The sequence below is a fragment of the Rattus rattus genome, chromosome 1 (assembly GCF_011064425.1).
Source record: "Rattus rattus isolate New Zealand chromosome 1, Rrattus_CSIRO_v1, whole genome shotgun sequence".
In the NCBI taxonomy this organism is placed as follows: domain Eukaryota; kingdom Metazoa; phylum Chordata; class Mammalia; order Rodentia; family Muridae; genus Rattus; species Rattus rattus.
The window spans coordinates 252,895,151-252,922,634 of NC_046154.1; the positions used below are offsets into that span (position 1 = coordinate 252,895,151).

General features: G+C 49.6%; 1 protein-coding gene across 1 annotated transcript; it reads right to left on the reverse strand.

Annotated features, from left to right (window-relative positions):
- Positions 1-726: 726 nt before the first annotated feature.
- Ttll1 (tubulin tyrosine ligase like 1) lies at positions 727-25,873 on the reverse strand. The gene is made up of 10 exons (XM_032918729.1): positions 25,808-25,873; positions 25,380-25,496; positions 21,827-22,035; positions 20,196-20,376; positions 16,816-16,950; positions 16,119-16,227; positions 14,037-14,180; positions 10,000-10,086; positions 7,446-7,609; positions 727-1,234 (listed from the first exon to the last, which is right to left on the reverse strand). The coding sequence occupies exons 2-10, from the start codon at positions 25,490-25,492 to the stop codon at positions 1,105-1,107; spliced, it is 1,272 nt and encodes a 423-aa protein (XP_032774620.1). The 5' UTR covers positions 25,493-25,496; positions 25,808-25,873; the 3' UTR covers positions 727-1,104.
- Between the last annotated feature and the right edge of the window lie 1,611 nt (positions 25,874-27,484).

The following is a 27,484-nucleotide window of genomic DNA, read 5'->3' on the forward strand; positions in this document are numbered from 1 at the left end:
AGCCTTGTCTCCAAACCAAAGTGACAGAAACTGGTCCCCCAGGAGCACGGCAGCAGGGGCCTTGTAAAGATAAATGCACATCTGCTCTGACAAAACCAGAGGGACCTAAACAAAGTGGCTCCAGGAGACACGTGACATTTAGTCTTTTTGAAACACATCGTGTTTGTTTGACACTTTTTATGTGCAAAGTTTAATGGATATGAACACCTTCCCCCCCCCCCACCCGGAGCTGGGGACCGAACCCAGGGCCTTGCGCTTGCTAGGCAAGCACTCTACCACTGAGCTAAATCCCCAACCCATATGAACACCTTTTAAGGAGCTGCAACATGGCTAGGCAGTGGTGGCACACGCCTTTAATCCCAGCACTCAGGAGTCAGAGGGAGGAAGATCTCTGAGCCTGGTCTAAGAGGGAGTTCCAGGACAGCCAGGGCTGTACATAGAAACCCTGTCTCGAAAAAACAGATAGATAGATAGATAGATAGATAGATAGATAGATAGATAGATAGATAGATAGACAGACAGACAGACAGACAGACAGACAGACAGAAGACAGATAAATAGAAGAGGAAGAGGAAGGGAGGAGGAAGAGGAGGGGAGGAAGAGGAAGAAGAGAAGAGGAGGAGGAGGAGAAACAGAAGAAACACCAGCACGCACACACTCGTGTGCACACGCGCACACGCACACACACACACACACACACACACAAATAATAAGAAAAGTCAGATGTGGTGGCACATGACTTTAATCCCAGCACTTGGGAGGCAGAGTTCTAGAACAGCCTGGTCTACATAGCAAGTTCCAGAACAACCAGGGCTACCTATCTCAAAAATAATAAAATATCTTTTAAAAAAGGAAGTTCCATCACACACCGAAGCTGTTGCATTCATGCGTGTGTGCGAGTGTGTCCGTGTGTGTATGTGTGCACGCGCGAGTGTGTGAGCCCCAGTGACGTGGACTCCTCCACCTTGCTCTGAGTCTTTATTTACAAGGCCTGCTCAGGAAAGCACTCTATAAAAAGGAAATTCCAAAACAGGTGTTTAGCAGGGTCTGGATGCAGTAACTGTGGGGAGGTCCAAGCTGGGGGGTCCTTCTTCTCACTGCTGGTCACTTCCAGGTTGTGAGGACATTTCTTCCTGAGTCTCTCGAGCGGCCTGTTCTGGGCCCCACTGGCTGACCTGGGCGACTTCTAAGCTCTCGTTCAGCCCCGTCACCCTGGGCCAGTTCTTCGTCATACCTGAAACAGACCCCTGGAAAATCACTGGGAGATCTCGTTCAGGGGCGGCAGTGGCACAGAGGCCACCAGGCTGCTGCAGAGCAAACATGTTACTAGAAAGAGCCACCTAGCTCCAGATTCTTCCCTCTCCAGCCCACATGCCACACAAGGCCACAGAGCCTGTGAGAGAAGCCAGCCAAACTGCCACTGTGGACAGTCCTGCCCATCCTAGACAGATGCCATTTTATCAGGCTCCAGGCAGAATTTGGCACTGGCCTCAGGGGAGCAGTGAATGGGAAACTAGTCAGCCAGCCTAGGGTAGTCAGGGAGACAGCTCTTGCCTGCAAACATGTCACAAACCCTTTGGGTAGGGCCTAATCCCATTTCAGTCAAGGAACCAGGCATTAGCAAGGAAAGGGCCTGGTGGAGCAGGGACTCCTCTGCCACAATGCCACTTGCTCTGCCACTTGCTCTGCCACTGTCCTCCTAAGGCCTGTTTCCAGCTGACTCCTTGTACTCAAGCTTTCTCGGTGCCGAGGAGCAGCTTGGACCTCACGTCTGAAGAACCAAATACAGTCCTGGTGTCCAGCAGATTTTGTTACCCAGAATAGATCCTGCAAAGGGAACTGTCTCTCCTCACCATGGCTCCCCACCACTCTCTGGCTCCAGGTTCAGATGTGCAGAGACTGGGTTAACACTGGGCTTCCTGATTCCTTTACCCTGCAGCTGAGCAGTGAGAAGTGCATTTCTGAACACTTAAAGTTTGTTTTGAACTCCAGTTTATTTCTTTACTGGGGTGACGTTCATTCATTATGTAGAAGTCAGAGAACAACTTGCAGGGGTCAGCCCTCTACCATGTGGGTCCTGGGGATAGAACTTAGGCCATCAGGTTTGGTGGCAGACTCCTTTACTTGCTGGGCCATCACGTTGGCCTGGCAGATGCTGTGCAGGAAATGCTGCAGTGGGCAAGCGAGCTCCCTGGAGACAGCCCCACCATCTTGCTTAGCTGCAATGGGTGTGCTTTGCTGAAGCACCGCCCCAGAAACTGCATCCCAGGACTGATCCTTGCTACTGATGTGCTTTCTCGTGTTTGTCATGCCATACTCCCTGTTTATATGGCTTGGTGTGAGTGGACACCGGGAGACCCTCCTGCCTATAGCATCCTGTGATTACTTCCTGGGTCACAGCTCACCCTCTTGGGCAAATTTCAGATCAACCTGAAGACGAACTTTCGTAAATCAATTCTGTTGAGATGAATTAATGACTTTATACAATTACTGATTTGATTCAAATAATTTTAGGAAGAAAGTTTTAGGAAATGATTTTAGTTGCTTTGCCAGAAAGATTAAAGTTAGAATCAGGAATAGAAATATGCTCCCTTCTCATAGGATATTAAGTAAAGGCTGCATAATGAGGAATACAATGAGCTTTGTAAATTGCACTAAGAAGAGAAATAGGCTTGTAACAGATTTGTGATCAAGGAAAAACATTCATTGTAGGTCAGGATGAGGCCAAGGATGAGTCTACAGGAGTGCACTTTGATAAAGCCAGGCCACATGAAACTGTTGCTGTGAACTTATAATGAGTTTACAGAATGAAATGCTGCTTTGAACTTACTATTGATGTCCTTCTGTGACTCCCCTTTTGTGTAACATTTTATCTGTGAGATAATTTCATAAGAACTTTTGTCTAAGTATAAAAAGGCTGAGAGAAGAAATAAAGTGTAGGGCTAGAGAAATGGCTCAGCGGTTAAGAGCAATGACTCTTCTTCTAGAGGTCCTGAGTTCAGTTCCCAGCAACCACATGGTGGCTCACGATCATCTTTAAGGGGATTTGATGCCCTCTTCTGGTGTGTTTGAAGATGACTACAGTGTACTCACATAAAATAAATAAATCTTTGAAAGAAAGAAAGAAAGAAAGAAAGAAAGAAAAAGAAAGAAAGGAAGGAAGGAAAGAAAGAAAGAAAGAAGGAAGGAAAGAAAGAAAGAAAGAAAAAGAAAGAAAGAAAGAAAGAAAGAAAGAAAGAGAGAGAGAGAGAGAAAGAAAGAAAAAGAAAGTGTGGCTGTTGGAGCTCTGCTCCATCCATTAAATGTATACATGTCTGTCTGTCTATATGTATGTAGACATATGTAGGTATATGTATATAAGTATGCATGTGCACTTGTGAATTGATGGAATGGTTGGGACTGGCCAGAGTGTGTGTGTGGGGGGGTGTACATGTGTGCATGGGATGGATGTGTGCCTGACTTTCTTCCTTTCTTCCTTTTCCTGTCTCTGTGAAATGCTAGAAGCCATCAGCTTCTGGCCCCCAGAACAGTAAGAGAGAGTCTTTGGCTATTGTCTGATGCTGTGTCCCACCTCAGTACTGACCCTGTTGGAGCTGGCCCCCAGCACTGGCCTTTAATTTTTTTTAAATTTTTTTTAATTACACTGATCAATTGGTTGATTGAAGGCACACATGTGCCAAGGTATAGAGGTCAGAAGGCAGGCTGTGGAAGTCAGATCTTTCCATCTACCATGTAGGTCCCAGGGATCAAACTTAGGTTGTCAAACTTGGCAGCAAGTGCCTTTACTTTTTCTGGTAGCCCTGCCTGTCATAAGACTTGCTGGGTAGACCAGGCTGGCCTCGAACTCACAGAGATCTACCTACCTCTACCTCCTCTACCTCCAGAGTGTTGGGATTAAAGGTGTGCACCATTATGTCTGGCTTCTTTTTTTTTTTTTTTTTTTTTTTTTTCCGGGGGCGGGGACCAAACCCAGGGCCTTGTGCTTCCTAGGCAAGCGCTCTACCACTGAGCTAAATCCCCAACCCCTTATGTCTGGCTTCTTTCTGGTCATCTTAAAGTGTTTTCTACAGGCATGGTGGCACACACACAGTGGCCAGCCTGGTCTACAGGACAAGTTCCAGGACAGCCAGAGCTTCTAAGGTATTCCTTTGCTGCTATTTTGTCTGAGTTACACGCAGACATTTGCATTAAGCAAACAGGTACCAGGATGCTTTGTGCTGCTGCGGAAGCTGATTGTCCCTCTCTTCAGAGCTTCTGGTCCAGAGCCGGACTCTGTGGGTGGTGTGGGGTCTGCGTTAGGGCCTCCTCTGGTGGGTGAACATTCTCTGAATGGTGCCTATGGTGGCAAACGGGCTGATGCACAGGGAGCACCAGAGTTAAAGTACTGATAGCTCTCCTCCTGGCTGAGGCCATACTCAGTACTGGCATGGACTGTCACAACACCACGTCATGTGGACAGCCTCAGCATTAGCATCACTATGGAGATGTAGCCAGTCCCTCCAACACAAGGAAGCTGTGCAGAGAGCTCCCTCAAGGACCAGAGCTTTGGGCTATCCATCCATATACTATCACACTCTGGCTTGTACTGTGTCTGCATCACTGTCTAAGGGTGGAGTCACCCTGCCTGTCAGTCTTAGGGTTGCCCCGGTACTGGCTCAAGGTGGGGAGGGGCAGGATCTAGATGAATGGGGAAGAGGAACACACACACAAACACACACCTGTGTGGCTCTGTGTGGCTTTGAAAACAAAGTGGAGTGTGAAGCAGACAGCTGGCAACAGGCTGTTCCATTCTCGAGGGGCGGCTTGCCTATAAGGGAGCTAGTGTTGTATAACAGCTTGAAAGGGCTCTCCCGAGGGCCTTTCCCGTTTGGAACACCTTTACTTCTGGGGTCTGACAGGTGGAATCTAGGCACTGAGTTCTGAACAGCATTTTTTGTTTTCCAAAAAATGCTAAGAGTGTTTTCTGGTAATGTTGGACTAGAGCCAGGATGAACAAGGCTGGCCATGATCGTGACACCAAGGCCTCAAGGGACCATGTGGGTCAGTGTGTCCCTGGGCACAAGAGCTGTATTCCTGCCAGCTCCCTTCTCTCCACACTGGTGTACTCTGAAGGGATGCTTTAAGTATGCATGAAATGCAGTATTTCTGGCTGTGTACAGGGACAGGACAGCACACTGTGGATGTAAGCCCCACCTACCCTAGCAGCAGCAATTCCTACTGCTGCCACTAGGACCCAACCTGGAGTGACCTGGAGCATCAGGGTCAAGGAGACACATGGGAAAGAGCTTCTAATGGCCAGCTCCAACCCAAAGCCTCTCTTCCCTTAGAGGAGAGTGAGAGGGGAGCTCAGAACTAGGGATGAGGCTCTGGCCTCTGCTTCTTAACCTACAGATGAGCATCTTGCCTGTTCTGCAGAGGGCCTCATAAGCTCCCAGTGGGCCAGCCTTCTTACTACATCTTGCTGGACTAAAGAGGGACCCACAAAGACCCTCATGGCTCTTGAACCTCACATGGGTCCTCCACGGAGGGCCTCAGGACTGACCCCAAATCTCCCACAGCACTGACATGGGTCAACTCTTGTGTTGTCCTTATTTCTCACACTGCCAACCCCAAGAGGCTCTGGACAGAACCCAGCTGCACTCTGTGCACTCTGGAACTCCCTGCTCATCATCAGAAACCCCCGTATCCTCTAGGAGCTCTTGACTTTCTCCCTCATCTCCCTGGTATAAAAAGCCTGGCTCTCCCTGGAGCCCCATGGAGTGTGGACCATTTCCTCTCTCAGAACCATGGGTCTGAAAAGGCCTTTCTAGATCCTCTCCACCCCTGCAAGCCAGGTCAGCCTCTCTGATCCCTTCTGTACATCAACTCTCGTCCTTCGGGGTCTAGCCCTTGATTCCCTGGCTGTGGTCACTCTTCTGAATTCTGATGACTTTGACATCCATCCATGTTAGTGCCCATATCTTGTTCTGGTCAATGCTTGTATCCTGCACAGTATCTTGCACTAAGCTTTATTCTCAGATGTCTTGGTGAGTCCATGTGCCCTGGATCCCCGTCAGAGTGCATCTGCCTTCCCAGCACTGGCACCCGCTCCTTCTCTTGCTTTCCTTGCCAGCTCCCACCTCTACTCCCTTCCCATTCCGCTGTGGTCCCTCCCCAGGCTGCCAGAAGTTAATTACAGTCAGTGACAGTCCCTTTTGGGGCTCACGACTACCACCCTCTAAGGCCCTGAGCTCTCCGGAGGCCCCACCCACATCTCTGTGCCCCTCCACGCCACCTTCTGCAACTGTACACAGAGAGGTGGGAGGTGGCTACGCAGCGGCTCCAGAGCGCAGGCCTGGGCTCAGATCCTCCCACCGGCAGTGCACCTGAGACCCGTGTGCAAGAGCGCACTTCACTAAACATCCCCTTGTCTTTTAAACTTTTTAAATTAAATGCTTATGTGTAGGACGAGGAAACATAGTGCACACCTTTAATCCCGGCACTTGAAAGGCAGAGGCAGGTGGATTTCTGGGGGGAGTTCAAGACCAGCCTGATCTATGTAGCAAGACTCTGTCTCGAAAAACCAAACCCAAACAAACAAATGCTTATGTGCACACGGGGGCAGTGGAATCAGATAAAAGTACCCTTTCTTGCAACTTGTTTTTCTCACCTAACTTCTTGGCCCACAGTATACATGGCACTAGGCCAATCTTTGTGCTTTTGAGGGTGAGTGATTGAGATGGGGTTACTCTGTGGAGCCCTGGCTGCCCTGGAACTCACTCTGTAGACCAGACTGGTCTCAAACTCACAGAGATCCAATCTTTGTAATGGCTGTCAGCTTCACCATGTATGAATGACTATATTTCATCAACCACTGTCTTCCTGATTACTGTTACTTTATTTATACCCCACCATTCCCCCTCACACCACACACACACACCCCGCACATGGATGCACTCACACTCCCAACAGGTCTGTTTGTTTCTGATCTGTAAGGCAAAGCCAAACTAGTACTCGGCTCACAAGGTACAGGGTGAAGAAATGGGCTGGAGTGTCTACAGCACCAGCCACTGATCCTAGCACAGGGAAGCCCTGAGAGGTGAACCCTGGGGATCACTCTTCCCTACTGGCTTCCTGAGGTATTCAGACTGTGGCCCACAGAGCTACAGAGGTAGATTTAGGGCATGAGCCCCGCACCGTGTGCACCCTGCTCCTAGCACCTCAGCAGCCTGCATAGGTGACAAGCAGTGTGGGTCACTCCCGGCCCAGCACTTGGCAAGTTAAGTATTGACTACATAGAACAGACCCAAACCACTCTTCTGTCTCCTCAACAGCTACCCCTCCCAGCATCAACGAACAGACACGCTGCCCAGGAAAAGTGAGCCCCGTTCCCTAACATCCAAAGGGCACCTCAGCGGGCCTCAGTCTAGAACGCAGGACCTCTGTGGAGCCATGTGCACACTTACAGGATCTCATAGTTGCCAAGCACTTCCTTAGGGGGAGACTTGTTCCACTTGCAGTCTGGAATCTCGCCGTTAGGGACCGCAATGTTGAGGGTGTCGTTAATCAGGTTGTACTTAAGGATTCGATCGTTGGCGGTGCTGGAGGTGAGAGATGGGGACGCGTTAACCTACAAGAAGAAAAACACATGTCCTTCTCTGTGGCGCTTCCTCCTGTGGAGTGAGGCGCAGGAGCCAGCATGGGTCACGGGCTCCAGGCACCTGTCATCGGTTAACACCGACACCTCACACCTGTCAAGCTCACACCTGTGGAAGCTGTCACGGTTAGCTGTCAACTTGACGTAACCCTACGAGTTGCCTGGTGGGGAACTGCATAGCTCAGACCGGCCTGTGGGTATGTCTGTAAGGTATTTCTTTAGATTCTTTTCTTTACACATTTATTTGTTTATTAAATATTAATTTATTGTATGTGTATGAGTACACTGTCGCTGTCTTCAAACACACCAGAAGAGGGCATCAGATCCCATTACAGATGGTTGTGAGCCACCGTGCGGATGCTGGGAATTGAATTCAGGTCCTCTGGAAGAGCAGCCAGTGCTCTTAACCGCTGAGCCATCTCTCCAGCCTCCTCCCAAGTTGCTTTTGATCAATGCTTTATCGCAACAACAGAGAAGCACGGTAGGATAGAAGTGTGGGATCTGTTTCTATAGGTGAGCTATAAATAATACCTAAAGACAGGCACAATCGATTATTAATGCCAGCTCCAGAGAAATCTGATGCCCTCTTCTGGCCCCTGCATTCATGTGTATATCAGGCTCCTCATACGATTACAAATAAATCAAGTGTGTGTGTGTGTGTGTGTGTGTGTGTGTGTGTGTGTGTGTGTGTGTGTGAGAGAGAGAGAGACAGAGACAGAGACAGAGACAGAGACAGAGAGACAGAGAGACCCAATTAGGATCTTAGTTCATCAAGGAAAGTGCAGCATTACAGTATTTAAGAAGCAGGAAGCAGGAAGCCAACATCTCTAACTCTGGCCCCCTGGGAGGCTGATGCAGGAGGATCATGAGTTTAAGACCAGTTCTCAAAAGAAAAAAAGGAGGAGAGGGAGGGCGTAGGGAGGGAAATATCACATCTCCCTCAGCGGCCTGACTCCAGCAGCTCAGCAGGCTTCCATTACGGAGGCAGCTTGCTCCTGATAACTTGATTACAGTGAACTCCACAGAGAGGCTCCCTCTGACTTTCCCTGCAGGGGGCCGTGTTCTGCTCTGTGCTCTTATAAGGATCCTAGGCCTCCTGGCTTGTGTGACTGAAGGGCCTGACCAGTGTGCCTCCAAATGAACTGCTGAGAGGGCAGGTGTCCAGAGTGACTGACGCCCAGGATGGAACCACACAAAGGAGGTTCCTGCGTGCTCAGGCATCTCCCATCCTAGGCTTGGTGAGGGGCCAAGACAAGGCCTCAGACAAGGGCACCAATGCCCACCTCTCTGAAAAGGCCATGACAGTTAATCTCCAGCCTGATGGGATTTGCAGTGACGTAGGAGCCTCCTCAGTGTTGGGGTGACCTTCCTCAATCTGTACGGAGGTGTCTCTCTATTTACAGTTGTTGATTCTGTATCTGCAGAGTGCCGAGTACTGGCAGGATTCTGGTATTGACAGCCCATCACCAGGCTTTCTGCATTGTAAATGTCTGTACTTCCTCTCCTGCCTAAAGGCAATCTAAGTGATGGATCAGGTGTTGTCTTACTGATGATTGGTTGTAATAAAGGTCTGATGGCCAATAGCTGGGGCAAGAAGTAAGAGGGCGGAACTTCCGGGCAGAGAGAGTGAGTGATGCAGGGAAGGTAAGTTGAAGCCAGAGAATCAAGAGCTGAGGGCAGGAGGGAAGGGAACAGAACAGACACAGGAGCTCCTCCCTGGAGCAGGGCAGGGAGGTAAAGAACTAGTCAGGTGGCACAGGTGAGAATAGTCAGCTAAGTTTAAATGGTAGCTGGGAGGTGGCCCCAGCAAAAGGGCTAAGCTTTAAACTACATAAGGAGACGCTGTGTTGTTATTTAAACTGCCAGTGGGATCGAAACAGTCCAGCAGTACCTCGGGGTAACTTTGGGAGTGTTTCCAGAGAAGTTTAACTTAGGAAGGAAGACCCACCCTGAATGTGGGTGACAGGGCACTGAGCTGAAGGAAGAAAGAAGCTAGTGAAATATTAGTGTCTGTCGGCTCTGGCAGATGTGCACAGATGCCTCACACATACACCAGGCCTTTTCCACCATGAAGGATTGCAGCCAGCCTCCCTGAAGCTGTGTTTTTGGTTTGGTTTTTGTCGTTGTTTTGTTTGGTTGGGGTCAGGTATTTGATCGCAGTGCCAAGAAAGGACACCGGGGCTGTGGCCAGGGAAAAGCCCTGCAGTACGGTGTCGGTCTTATCATTTCTAATTCGGCCAACTCGACACCCTCTGTGCTTCAAAGGGCAGACGGAGACCCACTGCCTTAACGTGTGCTGGAGAGCAGTGAAAGCTCTCTTCTCCCATGGCGCTGCTGGCCAAGGGGTCAGGGTTGTGCGTTACCTCGATCAGCCAGGGCTTCAGCCTGTCGTCGATGATGATGTCGTAGCCGTAGCATTCAAAGCAGTGCTTGTCGTTGTTCATCACAGGCTGCAGAGGGACGGACAGATTATAAAACCACATCCTCAGAGACCAGAGGGGCCCTCCCACACCGCTGGCTTCCTGTCACACACATGCATGCATGCACACACGCACATGCACACGCACATGAATGTACACGCATAATACAAACAAACACACATACACAGTGCACGTCCACACATACATATACGTGCACGCGCGCACACACACACACACATGCAAAAATACATACATACACACACAATAAATACATAAACACATACAATACGCACATAGTGCATGCACACACACACACACACGCATGCAGGCATGCACGCACACACACATACATACAGGCACATACACACATGCACACGCACATGCATGCACACACCAGCAAGCTGCCTCTTATGCCTCCCAGCCCTGTGTAACCAGGTGCAAACCAGATTATAAACCAATGAGAAGAGTAAGACTATTTCCTTTCCATTTCTGGATTTTCCTTGTAATTTCCAATTCACCTAAATATACCTTCAATAACCTTTCCCTGTGTGCTGAACGAGCAACAGGTGTTGGGTGTTGGCGAGATGGCCTAGCTGTTAAGAGCACTTCCTGCTCTTCCAGAGGACCCTAGTTCAGCTCTTGGAACCCACATCAGACAGTTCGCAACCGTCTGCAACTCTAGCTTTGGGGCTCCATTGCTTCCAGCCTTCGTGGGTACCTGCACTCATGTGAACACCCAAAGGCAGACACATACACCTACACATAGTTAAAACAAAACAAAAAACCCTGCCTTCTTCAAAAGCTTGGGAATCACCACCCAAGGAGTCAAAGAGTGGATGCCAGGCTGCAGAGGGCTCACCACAGAGCTGAGGGCCAGGAGGAAAGGCCTTTCTGCGAGGCGACTGTTCACAAGGTGGCTCTTCTCAGGGAGGAAGATGGGTGTAACCTGGGAATTCTGCATCTCTCACATCCTCCATGGTGACCTGGCACCATCCCATGTCCCCGGGCCCCACGTAAGTGGGTGGGTTTGTCAAGGGCTGGCTCTGTAGCTGGCTAGACCACACTGCGCTCAGATGTAAATGTATCTTTTGTTTACCTGATGTAATTATCCTCCTAGAGTTTTACTGCTGAATAAACTCACTCTTTCTAGCTCTCTGAACTCTGGCTGGCCGGTTCAGCTCAGCTGTTCTGGCTCCAGCTGCTCTCCCAAGCTGATGCAAATTGGCTTCTTTTGGGTTCTGACTGAATTGCTCTGCTTGGAAAGACTGCCTCTGAACTCCGGGAACTGAACTGCTCTGAACTCAGTTGCTCTGCTCCGAACTGAGCTCAAATGCATTCAAACGAACTGAACTAAATCACAAACGAACAAACTCGCACTCAGCTCGGCTGCACTCACTGCACTGCCTCCCCGCTGACTCTGCATTGCTCTTAGATAGCTTCTCTTTCCTGCGTTACTCTTGTGAGAGCTGGGTGTGTGTAAGGGGAGGTTCTGATACTACGGTTTTGTGCCCTAATTGGTTCCGGATTTGTCAATGAAAAGGCTGGGAGCCAATTGCTGGGTGGAAGATACAGGTGGGACTTCCTCCCAAGAGGAAGAGGAGACTTGGGAAAGAGAGAGGAGGCGTTTCTGCCTTGTTTTGGAGGAAGATCTGGTAAGGCCTCTGGGAGACTAGGGCCTGTGGCCTCCTTAAGTGTGGGAGCCAAAGATGTTTGGCAGGGGCTAGGTGGGACGAGCCACTGAGATTAGGGCAGGAGTCAAAATTAATAAATTGGTAAGGGCGCGCCTTTCCAGGAGGGAGATATCTGCGCCCAGCGATTGTGCCTAGCAGGCAAGTTCTAAAGTAATAAAACTGTCTGTGTGTCTTTTATCTGGGGACTCCTGAGTGGGCTGGTAACAAACACTAGCCCTCCCAGAGCAAAGGCAGACAGAAAAGGAAGCTGGGTTAGGGCTGGTTGTGACCGATCCATCCAGGAGCTAAGCTGAGTAGAACAGAAGGGAGCCGGGAGGGGCTGGTAGCGCTGCAGGCTCCCAGGCAAGGCGGTAGCATGTTTAAAATTACACACAATAGGTGCATGCTATAGGGATGACTCATTCTGTCAAATATTTCTCTGATTCGTCACTTTGGCTGCCACTCAATTAGACGTCACTTTCTTTTTTTTTTTTTTAATTCTTTTTTTTTTTGAGCTGGGGAAACCCAGGGCCTTGGCGCCTTAGGCAAGCACTCTACCACTGAGCCAAATCCCCAACCCCTAGACGTCACTTTCAAGTGTGGCTGCTTCCTTTTACAAACTAATTTTCCTTAAAGGGATATATATATATATATATATATATATATATATATATACACACACACACATATATATATATATATATATATATATATATATATATATATATATATATATAAAAGGCATTGTCTGCATTCCAGCCGGACTAATATATATATAAAAGGCTTGTCTGCATTCCAGCCGGACCGCACAGACCTAGGTCTTTGGATGTGATCCCTTGCCAGAGCAGCCATATTGCTGGATTAACATCTCTCTATGCTCAGAGGAAGGACTGAGGAACTGTGGGTCCTGCAAGTGACCTCAGCAGGGGACTGGTTGCCTTCCTATTCCTGCTGGCAGAGAGGATGGGAGGCAAGGAGACTGGCTTTGGGGCGGGAGCCTTTTCCTCTCTTCTGAGCTCTGGGGTCAAGATCCCCCATTTTCTTGTGAGTTATATGGGGAAACAAAGACACCCCAGAGACACCATCTGCGGAGTCCTGAAGACAGGGAGAGGGCAGCACAGCAATGTGTATTCCTACCTGTCACTCAAAATTAGAAGTGCAACTGCCTAAAAACTGCAGGCCAGTAAGCAAATCAAAGACAAGGTTAGGAACAGAGGAGGAGGCTATTCTCAGCCTCAAGTAGCCATGAGAGAGCAATATTAAACTGCCTGAGGTGAAAGCAGCCGGAACCTCCCCTCCCCCACCAGGGTTGGCTGATGCTCGTGCAAAAATACCCACCAAGGAGGGCTGATGGTGGGGAAACAGAGGCTGGCAGATCTCTGTGAGCTTCAGACCGCCCTTGGTCTACATAGCATACTCCAGGCCTTCCTGGTCTACAGAGAGCACTCCTGGCTAGCCTGGTTTAATAGAACAAGCTCCAGGCCAACCATGGCTACCCAGTGAGATTATGTCTCAAAATAAGGAAGAAAGGAATGGAAAAGAGATGGTGTCCACACAAAGTTAACTAAGCGGGGCCTACAGGGGCTCACAGAGACGAAGCAGCAATCACAAAACCTGCACGGGTCGGCGCTAGGTCCTCTGCACGTGGCGTGCATGCCACCTTGTCGTATTTGTGGGTCTCCTAACAGTGGGGGCAGGGGAGTGTCTCTGATTCTCACGTGTTCTTGGGACCCTTCTCCTTGGTTGCCCTATCCAGCCCTAATATGAGGGTTTGTGCTTGATCTTACTGTATCTCCTTAGGCCTGTTCAGTTACTGTCCCTGGGAGGCCTGCTCTTTTCTGAGGGAGAAACAGAGGAGCAGTGGATCTGGAGGAGAGGGGAGATGGGGCAGGTGCTTGGAGGAGTTGTGGAAGGGGAAAGCGAAGTCAGGATGGGTCGTATGAGAGAATGAAAAAGAACGAGGGAGATGATGTCGATGGGACTCTATACTTCTGCAGCGGCGTCAAGGTCTGTGGTCCTGTCAGAGGCAGACCATGTTCATCCGGGCATTGTTGCTCCAGAAACTGGCCCCAATCCCCTCCCAAAACTGTTGCAGCCCCTGGCTGACGCATGGGCAGGGATGAGAGAACAGAAGCACTCTGAGCTGTGGAACACTTTCTGAGAACTGCTGGTTAGCCCAGGGGCTCTCATTGGGCTTCTAGGGCTCGCCTGCCCTGCCCTGCCCTGCCCTGCCCTGCCCTGCCCTGCCCTGCCCTGCCCTGCCCTACCCTGTCCAGTCCCATGCATCCCTCCCCTCCCCCCATCACTCACCGCCACAGCCTTGAGAGACTGCACGATGATCCAGTGTATTTCATCAAACAGTTTGCTGGTCACCTCTCGGCCTCGGGTGCTCTCCAGGTAGAGACGCAGGTTGTTGACAGTCCACTTGCCACCATGGATGTGGTTGTAGTCCTCCTGGTGAGGGAGGGCACAAGGCTTTCAGGATACGGCCTGGAGGAACCCAGCCACTTGCCCTCCAATGGCTCCTAGGTATGAACAGGTACTCTGCAGCAAGACAGGGGCCTGCCAGGGTGGTCTGTGCCATCTATCACACACATTGTTACATGTTCAACTTCCCACTGATCTCTGGAGACAGAGGCAGGCACATCTCTGTGAGTTCCTAGCAAGTTCCATGACAGCCAAAGCACGACTTTATCTAAAAATCAAGAAAAACAAAACAAAACAAACAACACCCCCACACACAAAACAAGAAAAACAAACAAATGAAATAGAACAATAACAACCAAAATATTAAAATGCCTCAATCTGCGATGTATAGTTTGAAAGACAATTGAGAGAAAAGAGAAAGGGATTTGAGGGGTTAAAGTACTTCTGGCCAGACGCCATCTTGCACAGCAAGCATGTATTGTGGTTTTCAGTCATCTCAAAACTTCTCGTCCCACGAGTCTGCAAGAGTGGCAAGCCTCAGGCTTGGCTGGCTCTTGCTTCTCTGCCTGCTATGCCTGTCCCACCAGGCCAGCAGCAACCAGGATCCATCCTACTGGGAGAGCATAGGAGCTGTCTCAGCAAGCTCTCCCAGCACAGCACAGAGGCTCCTGGGCTTCTGTGACAGCCCGTCCCTGGTCACACTGATTCCCCTCACCAGGAGACCGGGCAGCTTTACAGTGTTCAGAGAAACATCCGTTCTTTTTCTAGTTCTAATGTGGGACAGTGTAAAACTCTCACACAAGGGTCAAGGAGTGTTTTGCCATTTAAATGCGCTTCATGAGGCAACATACACACACACACTCACACACACTCACTCACTCACATGCACTCATACACTATGACGTGTAATGGGTTAGGTGAATTGAAAACATTTTCTTTTTTTTTTTTTTTAAAGATTTATTTATATTTATTATATGAGTACACTGTAGGTGTCTTCACAGGGCATCAGATCTCATTACAGATGACTGTGAGCCACCATGTGGTTGCTGGGATTTGAACTCAGGACCTTTGGAAGAGCAGTCAGTGCTCTTAACCACTGAGCCATCTCTCCAGCCCGAAAACATTTTCAACCTATGGTATTTTCAATTTAAGACAGGTTTGGGGCTGGGAAAATGACTCAGCAGTTAAGAGCACTTGCTGCTCTTCCAGAGGACCCAAGTTTGGGTCCCAGCACCCATGTTGGGTGGTTCACAATCACCTGGTACATCACTTCCAGCAAATCTGATGCCTTGTTCTGGCCTCTGTGGGCACCTATAAACACCTATAGGACTGTATGACCTATGCTCACAGACACACATGTACACATTAAAACAACAACAACAACAACAACAACAACAGAGGTGTTTAAACTGGGCCTGTTGGTGCCACTCTGTAACTCTAGCTATTCAGACATCAGGGCGGGGAGAATCACAAGTCAAGGCCCGGCTGGGCTACAACATGAGTTCAGGGTCAGCCCAAGTAACTTAGTGAGATACCATCTCAAAATAGAAAGCAAGAGGAGGCTCTCGGAGGCTGGGAGTACAGGTCAGAGATAGAGGGTTTACCCAACATGCACCAGGCTCCAAGGCCAATTTCAGCACAACAAAAGGAGGAACAAGGGTATCAGGATGTCATCCATCTCAGAGGGCCCCTTCTTTTACTGAAACAGAAAAGCACTCAGCCATCTTATCCACAGAAGCAGAAAGCTAGGGCTTGAACCCACACTCTTGTTTCTCTAAGCATCCCCACCTCTTCTCCTGCCCTAAGTAGGTATAGCATCTGGGACAGCCATCTCTGCTACCCTGAGTCTCTTCTGGACCTCGGGCCACTGGGTCGTGAATGGCTCTCTCCCAGAGCTAGCCTGGTCCCCTCTTGCAAATATACATGAGAGAATCCCACAAAGCCAGGGAGAGAGGAGGCACTCACCCCGTGCTTCTGGATGGCTACATTGGTAAGGTGGACGAACATGTTGTCTAGCTCACTAGTGCTTGGAGTGTACTTCACTGTGCAGAAGCGGCAGAACCCAAGCTTGTACCTGGGAGGGAGGGAACGCACGCTGAGTCACAGGCGATGCAGAAGAAAACTCACCAGTCCTGGGCAGCAGGGGCGTGCATATCTAATCCCAGCACTGAGGTGTGGGAGGTGGGGTAGAGGCACAGGCAGATCTCTGGTGAGGCCAGCCTGGTCTACAGAGCAAGTTCCAGGCCAGCCAGAGCTACACAGAGAAAGCCTGTCTTGAAATAACCTAACTAAATAAATAATGAAAAGAAAAACTGAAAATGCACCAGTCCGCTCTACAGAAGAGTGGATGTTCGCTCCCAGTGCTCTGGGTTTCACTATGTAGCTCTGGCTAACCTTGAACTCTCAACCTTCTCATCTTTACCTCCCGAGTGTTGGGATTTCAGGTGTGAACCCTACATCCCACTTGCTTCAATGCCCAAAAGAGCAGTCCCTTTATTTGTATGATCTCCAGTAGCTTCTAGGCTGACTGCTCAAACAGAAGCCGCCCGTCTGATACCCACCGTGAGCCAGGTGCTGGGAGTCTCCCTTGTCACTGAGTCATTAATAACACTAGAAATGACAGTACGAAGTGAGCCCCACGGAGGCAGAGTGAGACCCTTACATGTAGCAGCGCAGCGGGCGGTATGTGGAGACCAGGACATACAAACGAAGGTCAAACTTCCTCCCACCGATGAGCAGCGGATTATTGATATAGAGTGAGATCACGTACGCCTCTTTTGTGGACTGGGACACAAACCTACACACATCAGAGGAAGTCACAATTAGATTGTAAATGATACAAGTTTAAAGGCATGGCTTGCAAAGGAAGGAAGCGACAGCTTGCTGGCTGCTGTGACGGCTAGTTTCCTTCTTAAATGATTTATTTAATGTGTATGGGTGTTTCGTCTATATGTATGTCTGGCCACGTGCACACAGTGCCTGCAGAGGGACTAGACAATTGTAAGTTACCTTGTGGCTGGGAATCAAACTCTGGTCCTCTGGAAAAGTAGCCAGTGTTCTTCTTTTAAAATTTATTTATCTTGGGGTTGGGGATTTAGCTCAGTGGTAGAGCGCTTGCCTAGAAAGCACAAGGCCCTGGGTTCGGTCCCCAGCTCCGAAAAAAAGAACCAAAAAAAAAATTTATTTATCTTTATTTTATGTGCTTTGGTGTTTTGCCTGCATGTACATCTGTGAGGGTGTCAGATCTTGGAGTTGCAGACCGTTGTGAGCTGCCATGTGGGTGCTGAGAATTGAACCCATGTCCTCTGCAAGAACAGTCAATTGCTCTTGACTGTTGAGTTCTCTCTCCAGCCATGGTTACCTTAAATCATTAAATTCACACAACCTAGAGTCATCTGGGAAGTGTCTAGCTTAGGCACTCTACATTAGGTTGACCTGTGGGCGTGTCTATGGGAAACACCTTTCTGTCTGTACACCATGTGCGGGCAGCACCCAAGGACAGCAGAAGAGGTATTAGGTGCCCTGGAACTAGAGCTATTTACATACAGTGGTATAGGATGACGTCATTATGCAGCAAGGCGGGTCCAGGATAAGGCAAAGGCTATCATTGGATGAGAAGGAAGGATAGGCAGGGAAAAACTCTAGGAGAGAGGGAGAGAGGGGAAGGGTGGGAGAGGGAGAGAGAAGGAAGAGGAGGAAGAAAAGGAGGAGGAGGAGGAGGAGGAGGAGGAGGAGGAGGAAAAGTGGGGGATCAAAATGGAGTCTTTGGAGTCTACGGAGGAGGATGGTTCAGATTTAGGTAAACCAGTTTTATCTTGTCTAGGTGGGCAGTTTATATCTTTATCAATTGGCAGTGAATTTATTGTGTGGATGAATTGTGGACTGAGAATTTAACGTGTAAATCTAATTGCTAAATTACAGGTTTCTGGAACTTTGATTTTACTGGGCTAAAGAGGACAGACGGTGTGTGAAAGAAATGGCTGAGAGGCAGTTGGAGCATGTGGATCTGGTTCTGCTGCCCGTGCAGAGTGAGAACACGCAGGGCCCGCAGAACAAGATATATGTGTGTGTCAGTTGTGGTAACTACTGCCTAGGGGACCACATGGAGAGGGCGGCTAAATGGTGGCAGAGAGCGATTAGATCCACCTCACGGAAACTGATAGAAAAACCTTCATTTTTTTATTTTTACCACAACACAGTTGTTAGTTCTGGGAACTGAATCCAGGTCCTCTGCAAGAACAGCAAGTTAGGGCTGGAGAGATGGCTCAGCGGTTAAGAGTATTGACTGTTCTTCCAGAGGACCTGAGTTCAAATCCCATCAACCACATGGTGACTCACAACCATCTGTGATGAGAACTGATGCCCTCTTCTGGTATGTTTGAAAACAATTACAGTAAACTCATATAAATAAAATAAATAAATCTTTAAAAAAAAAAAAAAAAAAAGAACAGCTAGTTAACCGCTGAGTAATCTCTCCAGCCCCCTACGGGGGACAATCTTAATTATGTGAAAAGACAGCCTACTGTGAGTGGCTCCATTCCCTATGCCAGGGAGCCTGAAGAAAGCTATTGAGCACAAGTAAGCAAGAGGGCATGGACATAGTAATTTCTCTCCGATCTTGACTGCAAATGTGATGGAGATAATGTTTCAGGTTCCTGTTTCCTTCACCTCCCTGTGATGGGATGTAACCTGGGATTGAGAGTTAAAAGCAACCCCTTCTTTAAGGAGTTGCCTTTTGTCAGTGTGTTTCATCACAGCAACAGAAATCAAACTAAGACAGCCACTGAAATTAGACATCCATATGCAGCTGGGGGTGGGGACGGACTCCTTGGCATTCACCCAGAGGAGCTGAGAATCATCACAGGAAAGACCCTGCAGTGATGCTTAAAGCAAGATCAGTCATGGCTGCCAGGACGTGCCAGCAGTCAAGGTGAGTGGGTAAACAATCAGATAACAGAACTATTTATTCAGCGACGGAAAGAAATGAGTGAGTAAGCCGGATGACATAATGTACACCAAGCCTAGGGAGGCCCTTAGAAACACACACAGCTAAGTGACAGCAGACAACCTAAAAAGGCCCCACTGTGTGACTCTAGCCAGATGACATTCTGAAGAAAGGAAAACTAGGCGGGCGGTAAAAAGACCAACTGTTGCTAGAGGATGGACCGGAAGAAGTGTGTGAGGGGGCGTGGGGGGTGAACAGAGGACAGCAGCCCGGTGAAACTGCTTTGTATGAACCTGTGGGGGTGGAAACACCGTCATACACTGTCCGAGTCACAGAATGACCAAACTGAGAGTGAACCCTGGCACGGATGATAAACCGTGCATGTGTGGGTATATGTAGGCATGCAATTAATAATAAAAAAATAAAAACAAAAGATTTTGTTGATAAAAGTATAGATGTAATTGTTGATAAAGGTAACAAGCCCCCTGCCTCTCTCGAGGTGGGGCTGGGGGGTGACAAGGGAGCCACGGAGGATATCTTAGCTAGTAGCCATGCAAGGAGTTGCAGGATGGCCCCTGGGAACCCAGCCAAGAAGGATCCTGGGACAAAGTATAATTAGATTGAAATGCTCTATACAAGATGTTCTATACTCTGGGGACTCCTGAAGGTAAGTCAACACAGGGTGAACTAGACTCCCCCTCCTTCTCTCCTTCCACCGCCCCCCCGTAGACCACTCCAGCTCTCCCCAGGGTTCACCCTAGTGACCTGTTCTATCAGGTGCTGCTAATGTTCTTAGATCCCTCGGACACAGGATTGCAGGCCCCCAGCTCTGCAGCAGGTACCTCATTGCCGCACTTGTGCCTGCCTCAAGCAGCCTGGGAACCAAGTGGTTCGCTAAGCCACTGCTCAGGGCCTGTGCCACATGCCCCATGGCTTACCACGGGGACATCTGTGGCTAATTATGTGTCTTCAGCCACAAGAGCCCTGCTAGGGTGCAACATCACATGCTGGGAAAAGCCTGCAAGGATGGCAGGATGCAGCCGGCACCTCGAGTGCAGTTTGGGGAGGGGGTTGGGGGATATGTGTTCTCAACTCACGAGGATGTCTTGCTATCCCGAGACCACTTTTTGATCTGTGAGAGCTTGTTGATGAGGAAGATGCCCTTTCCCTGGGCTTTGCCGCATGGCTTCATGATCCAGGTGCTGGATGGGCTCTTCCGGAATTCTTCCACAAACAGGTTGTAGTCAGCGGGGAGCATGTAGGTGACCGGAACGAAGTCTGGGGTAAAGACACACATTGCCGTAAGGGGCTACCCACCTGGGGCCAGGGCCTGGAAAACATTACCACGGTTCAGGGTTCATCTAGCACCCTGTCACCTCAACCCTGAACCTACACCACAGGACTCCTGCTATCCTATTCCTGTGTGTACTAAGAAGAGACCCAATTGAGTTGTGTGCACAGATATACATCACCTAAACCCCAAGTAAGCTGTCCAATAGGCAGCTATCATTCCCTCTTAGCAGATGGGGAACTGAGGCCAGAGAAGTTGGTGATAAAATTCTGCCCAGGACCTGGAAAGATGGTTCTGTGATTACGAACGTTTGGCTGCTCTTGCTTAGGACCCAGTTTCTAGTCCCAGCATCTACATTGTAGCTCACAACCATCTGACTCCAGTTCCAGGCGACCCGATGCCCTCTTCTGGTCTTCCTGGGTACTGCACGCAGGTGATACGCAGCCAGACATTCAGACAAAACACCATCCCTGAGTGTGGCTCAAGAGAGTGGCGGCACTGGGCACACCTTTGTCCCTTCTAAGTTTCTCTCTCAACAGCCTCATACTAACAAAGACTCGGGGTCTGAACCAAAATCAGCCCTACCCACCCACCTGGAGACGTCAGAGGCGAAGCAAAATCTGCCTCAACCCGCTCACCCGGCAAAACCAACCACCAATTCCTCAGAACTCCTGAAATGATTAGTTCAACGTGCTGGTTGGTTTTTATCAACTTGACACAAACCTAGACATGCCTGGGAAGAACAAATCTTAATTAAATGCGTCTATCAGACTGGCAAGTAGGGCGTTTTCTTGATTAATGATTGACGGGAGAGGGCCCCGCCCACTGTGGGCGGTGCTATTCCTGTCAGGTTGCCCTGAATCCTATGAGAGGCTGAGGCAGTCTTTAATCTCAGCACTTGGGAGGCAGAGGTGGGCAAATCTCTGTGCGTTCAAAGTCAGCCAGGTCTATATAGTGAGTTCTAGGATAGCAGGGCTACACAAAGAAACCCTTTCTTGAGGAGGAAAAAAAAAGCAGGCTGAGCCAGCGACAGAAAGTGAGCCAGTAATTGGTGCTCCTCCACAGCCTCTGCTTCAGCTCCCGCCTTGATTCCTGACTTCCCTCAGAGATGGCGTGTGACCCAAGAGTTGTTAAGCTGAAATACACCATTGCGTTTCTTCCCTAGAATGCTTTTGGACATGATTTCTTTCTTTCTTAATTTTATTTATTTATTTTATGTAAGTACACTGTTGCTGTCTTCAGACACACCAGAAGAGGGCATCAGATCCCATTATAGATGGTTGTGAGCCACCCTGGGGTTGCTGGGAATTGAACTCAGGACCTCTGGAAGAGCAGTCAGTGCTCTTAACCGCTGAGCCATCTCTCCAGCCCGATTTCTATCACAGAACTAGCAACGCTCACTGACTTAGGACCCACGGCCCAAGGGAAGGCACCAACCCAGATAGAGGTATTTCCCATTCTCGTCTTTCTCCGCCAGGGGACTTCCTTCCTTTTCCAGTTCCTTCCTGTATCTCTTAATGTTCTTCACCATCAGGTCCTTGCGGGTCAGCTCATAGTGGTTGGGGAAGTGGTTGACGATCTGGTCGTCTGAGAGCCTGTACCCAGTCTCTACGCTGAACACGTTGCGGATGGTCTGCACGCTCATCCTGAAACAGAAGGGACAGGGGCTCGGAGCCAGGTCTGAGTGCGTGCGTGCTCACAGCCCAGCCAGTCTCCCTGGTGTGCTCCGGTGTACTCTGTGGCTGCGGCATGGAATGGGCACTCGGGGATGATGGGCTGTGGCCAGGTGAGGGACAGAATGGCTGTGACCCTGTGCTCTGACACTTGCATCAGGTCCCAGGTAAGGCCCGTTCACTGCTCACTGGGTGATGCCAGGCTCCTGGTGCACATGCTCTGCCTGGAAGTCTGAAGAGGGACTGGGTCCCTGGGGACTGGAGTTTCAGGTAGTTGTGAGCAGCCGTGGGGGGGGGGCTAGGAATCCAACCCAGGTTCTCTGCAAGAGCTCTTAGGGGCTGAGCCATTCTTCCATCCCACCCCCACCTCCCATCCCCATCCCCCCAACCCTCCCCATCCGCCCACTCCCCCACCTCCCCACCCCTGCCCCATCAGGCTGATTGTTAACACAGCTAACAGACAAGGTTGGGCAGAGCCTCTCAGAAGCTAATGGTAGGAAATTAATTTGCTGCCCAAGTCAGCCAGCAAATTTTATTCTAGGGCTCTCACAGAGAGGGCTCAAGAGGAGAGATAGCGGGTTCTACCTTTTTTGTGTTCTTTGTTTTTGTTTTTTCAAGACAGGGTTTCTCTGTGTTGCCCTCACTGTCCTAGAACTCCCTCTGTAGACCAGGCTGGCCTCCAACTTACAGAGATGCACCTGCCTCTGCCTCCTGCCACCACATCTGGCCGAAAATGGGTGCCATCTGATCCTACAGCGAAGCCACTGTCCCCATAAACCTCACAGAGGGACAGGGAAGACGAAGGAAGGAAGGGTGGCCGGCACTTATGAGGGAACCTCTGAAGAGACAAAGGATGCCATAGGCTCTCTGTGGACTCCGTCCTCCTCCATGCTCCCCCACGCCACAGAGCACGCCGAAGTAACTGTCCATGGTACCGACTCCATGATGACCGAAATGGAGCGCCTTTTAAAATGTCTGATCATGAGAAGGTCAGCCACACAGACCCGCCGAACCTCAGGGCTCAGCTTCCACAGACGACAGCATGGGACCTGACCCCCATCTCTCTCCCCATAGTGTGGGCTTCTTTGTAAGAAATTCCCAGACAGGGTTTCCCTTTGCCCAAAATATTTCCATTTAACATTCCCTAGCAGTTAAGGGCCCTTCTTTTGTTTATTTTACTTTAAAAATGTTTAAGTGTTTGTCTATGTGTGCATACGGATGTGTGTGGGCACTCGTGTGAAAATTACAAGGGCCTGGGTTCGGATCCCCAGTGTCCACATAAAAGCCAGGTGTGGCAGTGCTCGCCTGTGGGCTAGCACCAAGGTGGCAGAGAGAGGTGGGGCCCTGTAGTGTGCTGGACAGTTCAGAGAGTCTGGCAGAATCTCTGAGCTCCAGTTTCAGTGAGAGGCTCTGCCTTAAAAGCTACGGTGGTATGCTGCTGGCATTCGCCTCTGTATTTGCTGTATTCTGGCTGTGTCTCTCAGGAGAGATCTACATCCGGCTCCTGTCGGCCTGCACTTCTTTGCTTCATCCATCTTGTCTAATTGGGTGGCTGTATATGTATGGGCCACATGTGGGGCAGGCTCTGAATGGGTGTTCCTTCTAGGTCTGTTTTAATCTTTGCCTCTCTATTCCCTGCCAAGGGTATTCTTGTTCCCCTTTTAAAATAAAGACTATACATGGACTGACCCTGGACTCTGACCTCATAGGTAGCAATGAATATCCTAGTAAGATCACCAGTGGAAGGGGAAGCCCTGGGTCCTGCTAAGACTGAACCCCCAATGAACTAGATTGTTGGGGGGAGGGTGGCAATGGAGGGAGGATGGGGAGGGGAACACCCAAAAAGAAGGGGAGGGGGGGTTGGGGATTTAGCTCAGTGGTAGAGCGCTTGCCTAGCAAGCGCAAGGCCCTGGGTTTGGTCCCCAGCTCCGAAAAAAAGAAAAAAGAAAAAAAAAAAAGAATAATCCACATAATCATCTAATTAAATGCTGAAAAAACATTTAACAAAATTAAACACCCCAAAATAAAAAACTAAAAAAAAAAAAAAATTAAAAACCCAAACCAAAAAAAAAAAAAAGAAATAAATGAAATACTCAAGTTAATAATAAAAAAAAAAAAGCTATGGTGGAGAGCGATAGAGAAAGACACCACATATCAATCTCTGGCCTCCATGTGCATTCACACAGACACATGGAAACACAAACACAGATACACATGAATACATACACACGCATAGGCACAATTGGCAACATGGTGTATGCCTTTAATTCCAGCAGCTGCACAGTGAGACCCTGTCTTTGAAAAAAGCTCTAAAGCCTTTTGTGGTCATACACACCTACAGCCTTCAGCTAGCTATCTGGAGGCAGAAGTAGAACTGGATAAGACCAGAAGTTGAATGTTGTAAGGCTGGGTAAAATCATAAGATCCCTAATACCTCCCTTCCAAAAGGTAAAATAAAAAGAGCTCCAAAACACTTCTTATCTGAGCAAGGAAGATACTCCATGCTCTCCACTGGAACTGTGGGTCTAATGAGTGACCTGTCATCTGCCAGCCCCACCTCGTCACTGCTCAGTCCAGCCCTCCCTCTCGGGGCTCAGCGGGAGGAAGAAGTACTTGCTTAGTGCCTCACTTTTCTATCTCTGTAACAAACCACGGTGACCATGGCGATTCATAAGACAAAGCATTCAGCTGCGGACTCATGGTCCCAGAGGGTTAGAATGCTCAGCCATCATGGCAGGCAGGCAGGCAGGCAGGCAGGTGGGCAGGCGGGCAGGCAGGCGGGTGGGCAGGCAGGCGGGTGGGCAAGGCAGGCGGGCAAGGCAGGCAGGCAGGCAGGCAGGCAGGCAGGCAGGCGGGCAGGCAGGCAGGCGGGCGGGCAGGCAGGCAGGGTACTGGAGCAGTAGCTGAGAGAGCTCACATCTGAATCACAAGCATGGGACAAAGAGAGAGAGAGACAGCGAGAGCGGGCTAACTGGACTCTGGCTTCCGCCATGCCAGCCAAAGAGGAAGAAACAAAGACGCCAGACAGTTGGCCAAGAGAAAGCGGAGACCCAGCAAACACATCTCAGGGAAAGGCCTAAATGAAGTGGTTCAAGGTTTAGGCCAAGCTCAATAACCTGGTCCTGACGGACAAAGCTGCAGGTGGGTGCTGGGAATTGAACTCAGGACCTCTAGAAGAGCAGCCAGTGCTCTTAACTGCTGGGCCATCTCTCCAGCCCTGAGCTCGGATTATTTACACAGAGACACAAACGGTGCAGAAGGCTCAGCAGGCTCAAACTGACGACATATTTAGAAGACACAAAGCTTTGTACTCTTACCAGTAAAAATTCCAATCTTCATTTTCTGTCACTTGGACCCACCCTCTCTTCTCGAAGTTGTTGATTAGGACCGACTTCTCAATGTCAGTGACCCACTTCACCCTTCCCGCCATGATCCTGGAAGAGACCCACGTCCTTGCACTCAGAAACTTCACCACTGACCAATGCCCCCCACCCACCAAGGGGTGTTGGTTCCCTAGTTACCATGCAAAGGTTAGCTCACACCCACCCTCTGCCCCACAATTGCTGGTGATGTCCACAGACATCAGGAGGTCACCATGTATGGGGGAAGGAGACACTTAAGACATCTAGTATGGGGGATCGAGGACACTGTCAACACTCCACATGCAGACAGGCCTCCAGCACTCCATAAATGCCCAGCCCCTATGCCAACCAATGATAAATGGGTTAATTAAATAGTCACCCACTGGCATCCAATGGCATCTGTCTCAGGAACCACGGGAGAGTCGTGAGAGCTAAAAAAGCAGAAAGGGCCCTGTTCAGAGCAGCTAGGGAAGGCTGTTCTGAGAGGAGACCCCTGAACTGACCTCTGATGAAGCTTCAACCATTTGCACATCCTGGCCTGGGCATCTTCACCCCTGCCCAGCACTGCCCGTCTGGTCTGTTTGCCTCCCCTTTACCCCTCTAATTCTTTTTGTTTATTTGTTTGGCTTGGTTTTTTAGGACAGGGTCTCCCTGTGTAGCCTTGGCTGTCCTAGAACTCAATCTATAGTCCAGGCTGGTCTTGAACTCACAAAGATCCACCTGCCTCTGCCTCTCAAGTGCTGGGATTAGAAGCGTGTGCCACCACTGCCCGGCTACCTAATCGTGCTTTTTAAAAACTGTTGTTAGATTTTATTTATTTTTACTTTGTATGTGTGAGCATGGCCACTCACGGAATGCCAGGTGCCTGCAGATGTGACATACACACCTGTCCTCATCCTGTTGAGAAGGGACGGAGCCTGAGCCATGGGAGGCCAGAGCTTCAGGCTGACTGCCCATTCCTCCTCCTCACATACACACATCCTCTGTCCCCTGGCCATCATGGGAGTGTTAGCACTTACCATAGGGCCTTCTGCAGCTCCTGGAGCGTCCAGAGTCTCTCGGCGTCACTGCCAAAACACGAGCAACACAGAATAACAAGTGAAACAAGTGACACAGTTTTGGAGCAAACCTCGACCAGCTCAGTAGATTCCCAGCGATGGTGTCTTGGTTAGCAAATGCTCACAGAGCAAGCTCTTAAATCATAAGGTTTTTGGAGTAGCCTGTCATGGTAGGTCACACGTCCTCCTAACACATAGAGGGCAGAGGCAGGAAGATCCTATGCAAGTTTTAAGTTAGCCTGGTCTCCGTCAGGTCCAGGACAGCCAGGGCTGTAGAGTGAGGTTCCTGTCTCAAAAAGAAATACAGATGGGCACCTTCAATCCCAGTATTCAAGAAGCAGAGGCAGAAGGGTCACAGTGAGTTTGAGGCTAGCCTGGTCTACATAGTGAATTCCAGGACAGCCAGGCATACACAGTGAGACCCTATCTCAAACCAAACCAAACCAAACCAAACCAAAACCAAAAAAAGAAAGAGCCTCTGTGGCCATGCACACATATGCCCATACACTCTCAGAGGCACACACACACAAATAATAAAAATGAGTTCTTAAAACATTTGCACATCATAAAAACTTAATCAAGACAAAGCCATCTGAGGTGACCAACCCTAGCCAGCCAGTCTACAGATCATTTACAGAAGACAACATGCCACCCGCCTGCCCCAGGTGACTGGGTACAGCCTTCACAAGAGGGAGAACAAGATTTCCCATGGCCATCCACAGCCTAGCTTTAAACCTACCCATTCAGCAATGGCAGTCACTTGGCACAGCAGAGAGCTGACTGCGATGGTCCAGTCCCAGAGACCGTGACAGACACATAGGGCAAGCTGCTTTAACAACACAGGGACGGTGAAATGGCTCAAAGGTTAAGAGCATTGACTGCTCTTCCAGAGGTCCTGAGTTCAATTCCCAGCAACCACATGGTGGCTCACAACCATCTATAAAGGGAGGTCTCTGATGCCTTCTTCTGGTGTGCAGCTATACATGCAGACAGAACATTCAT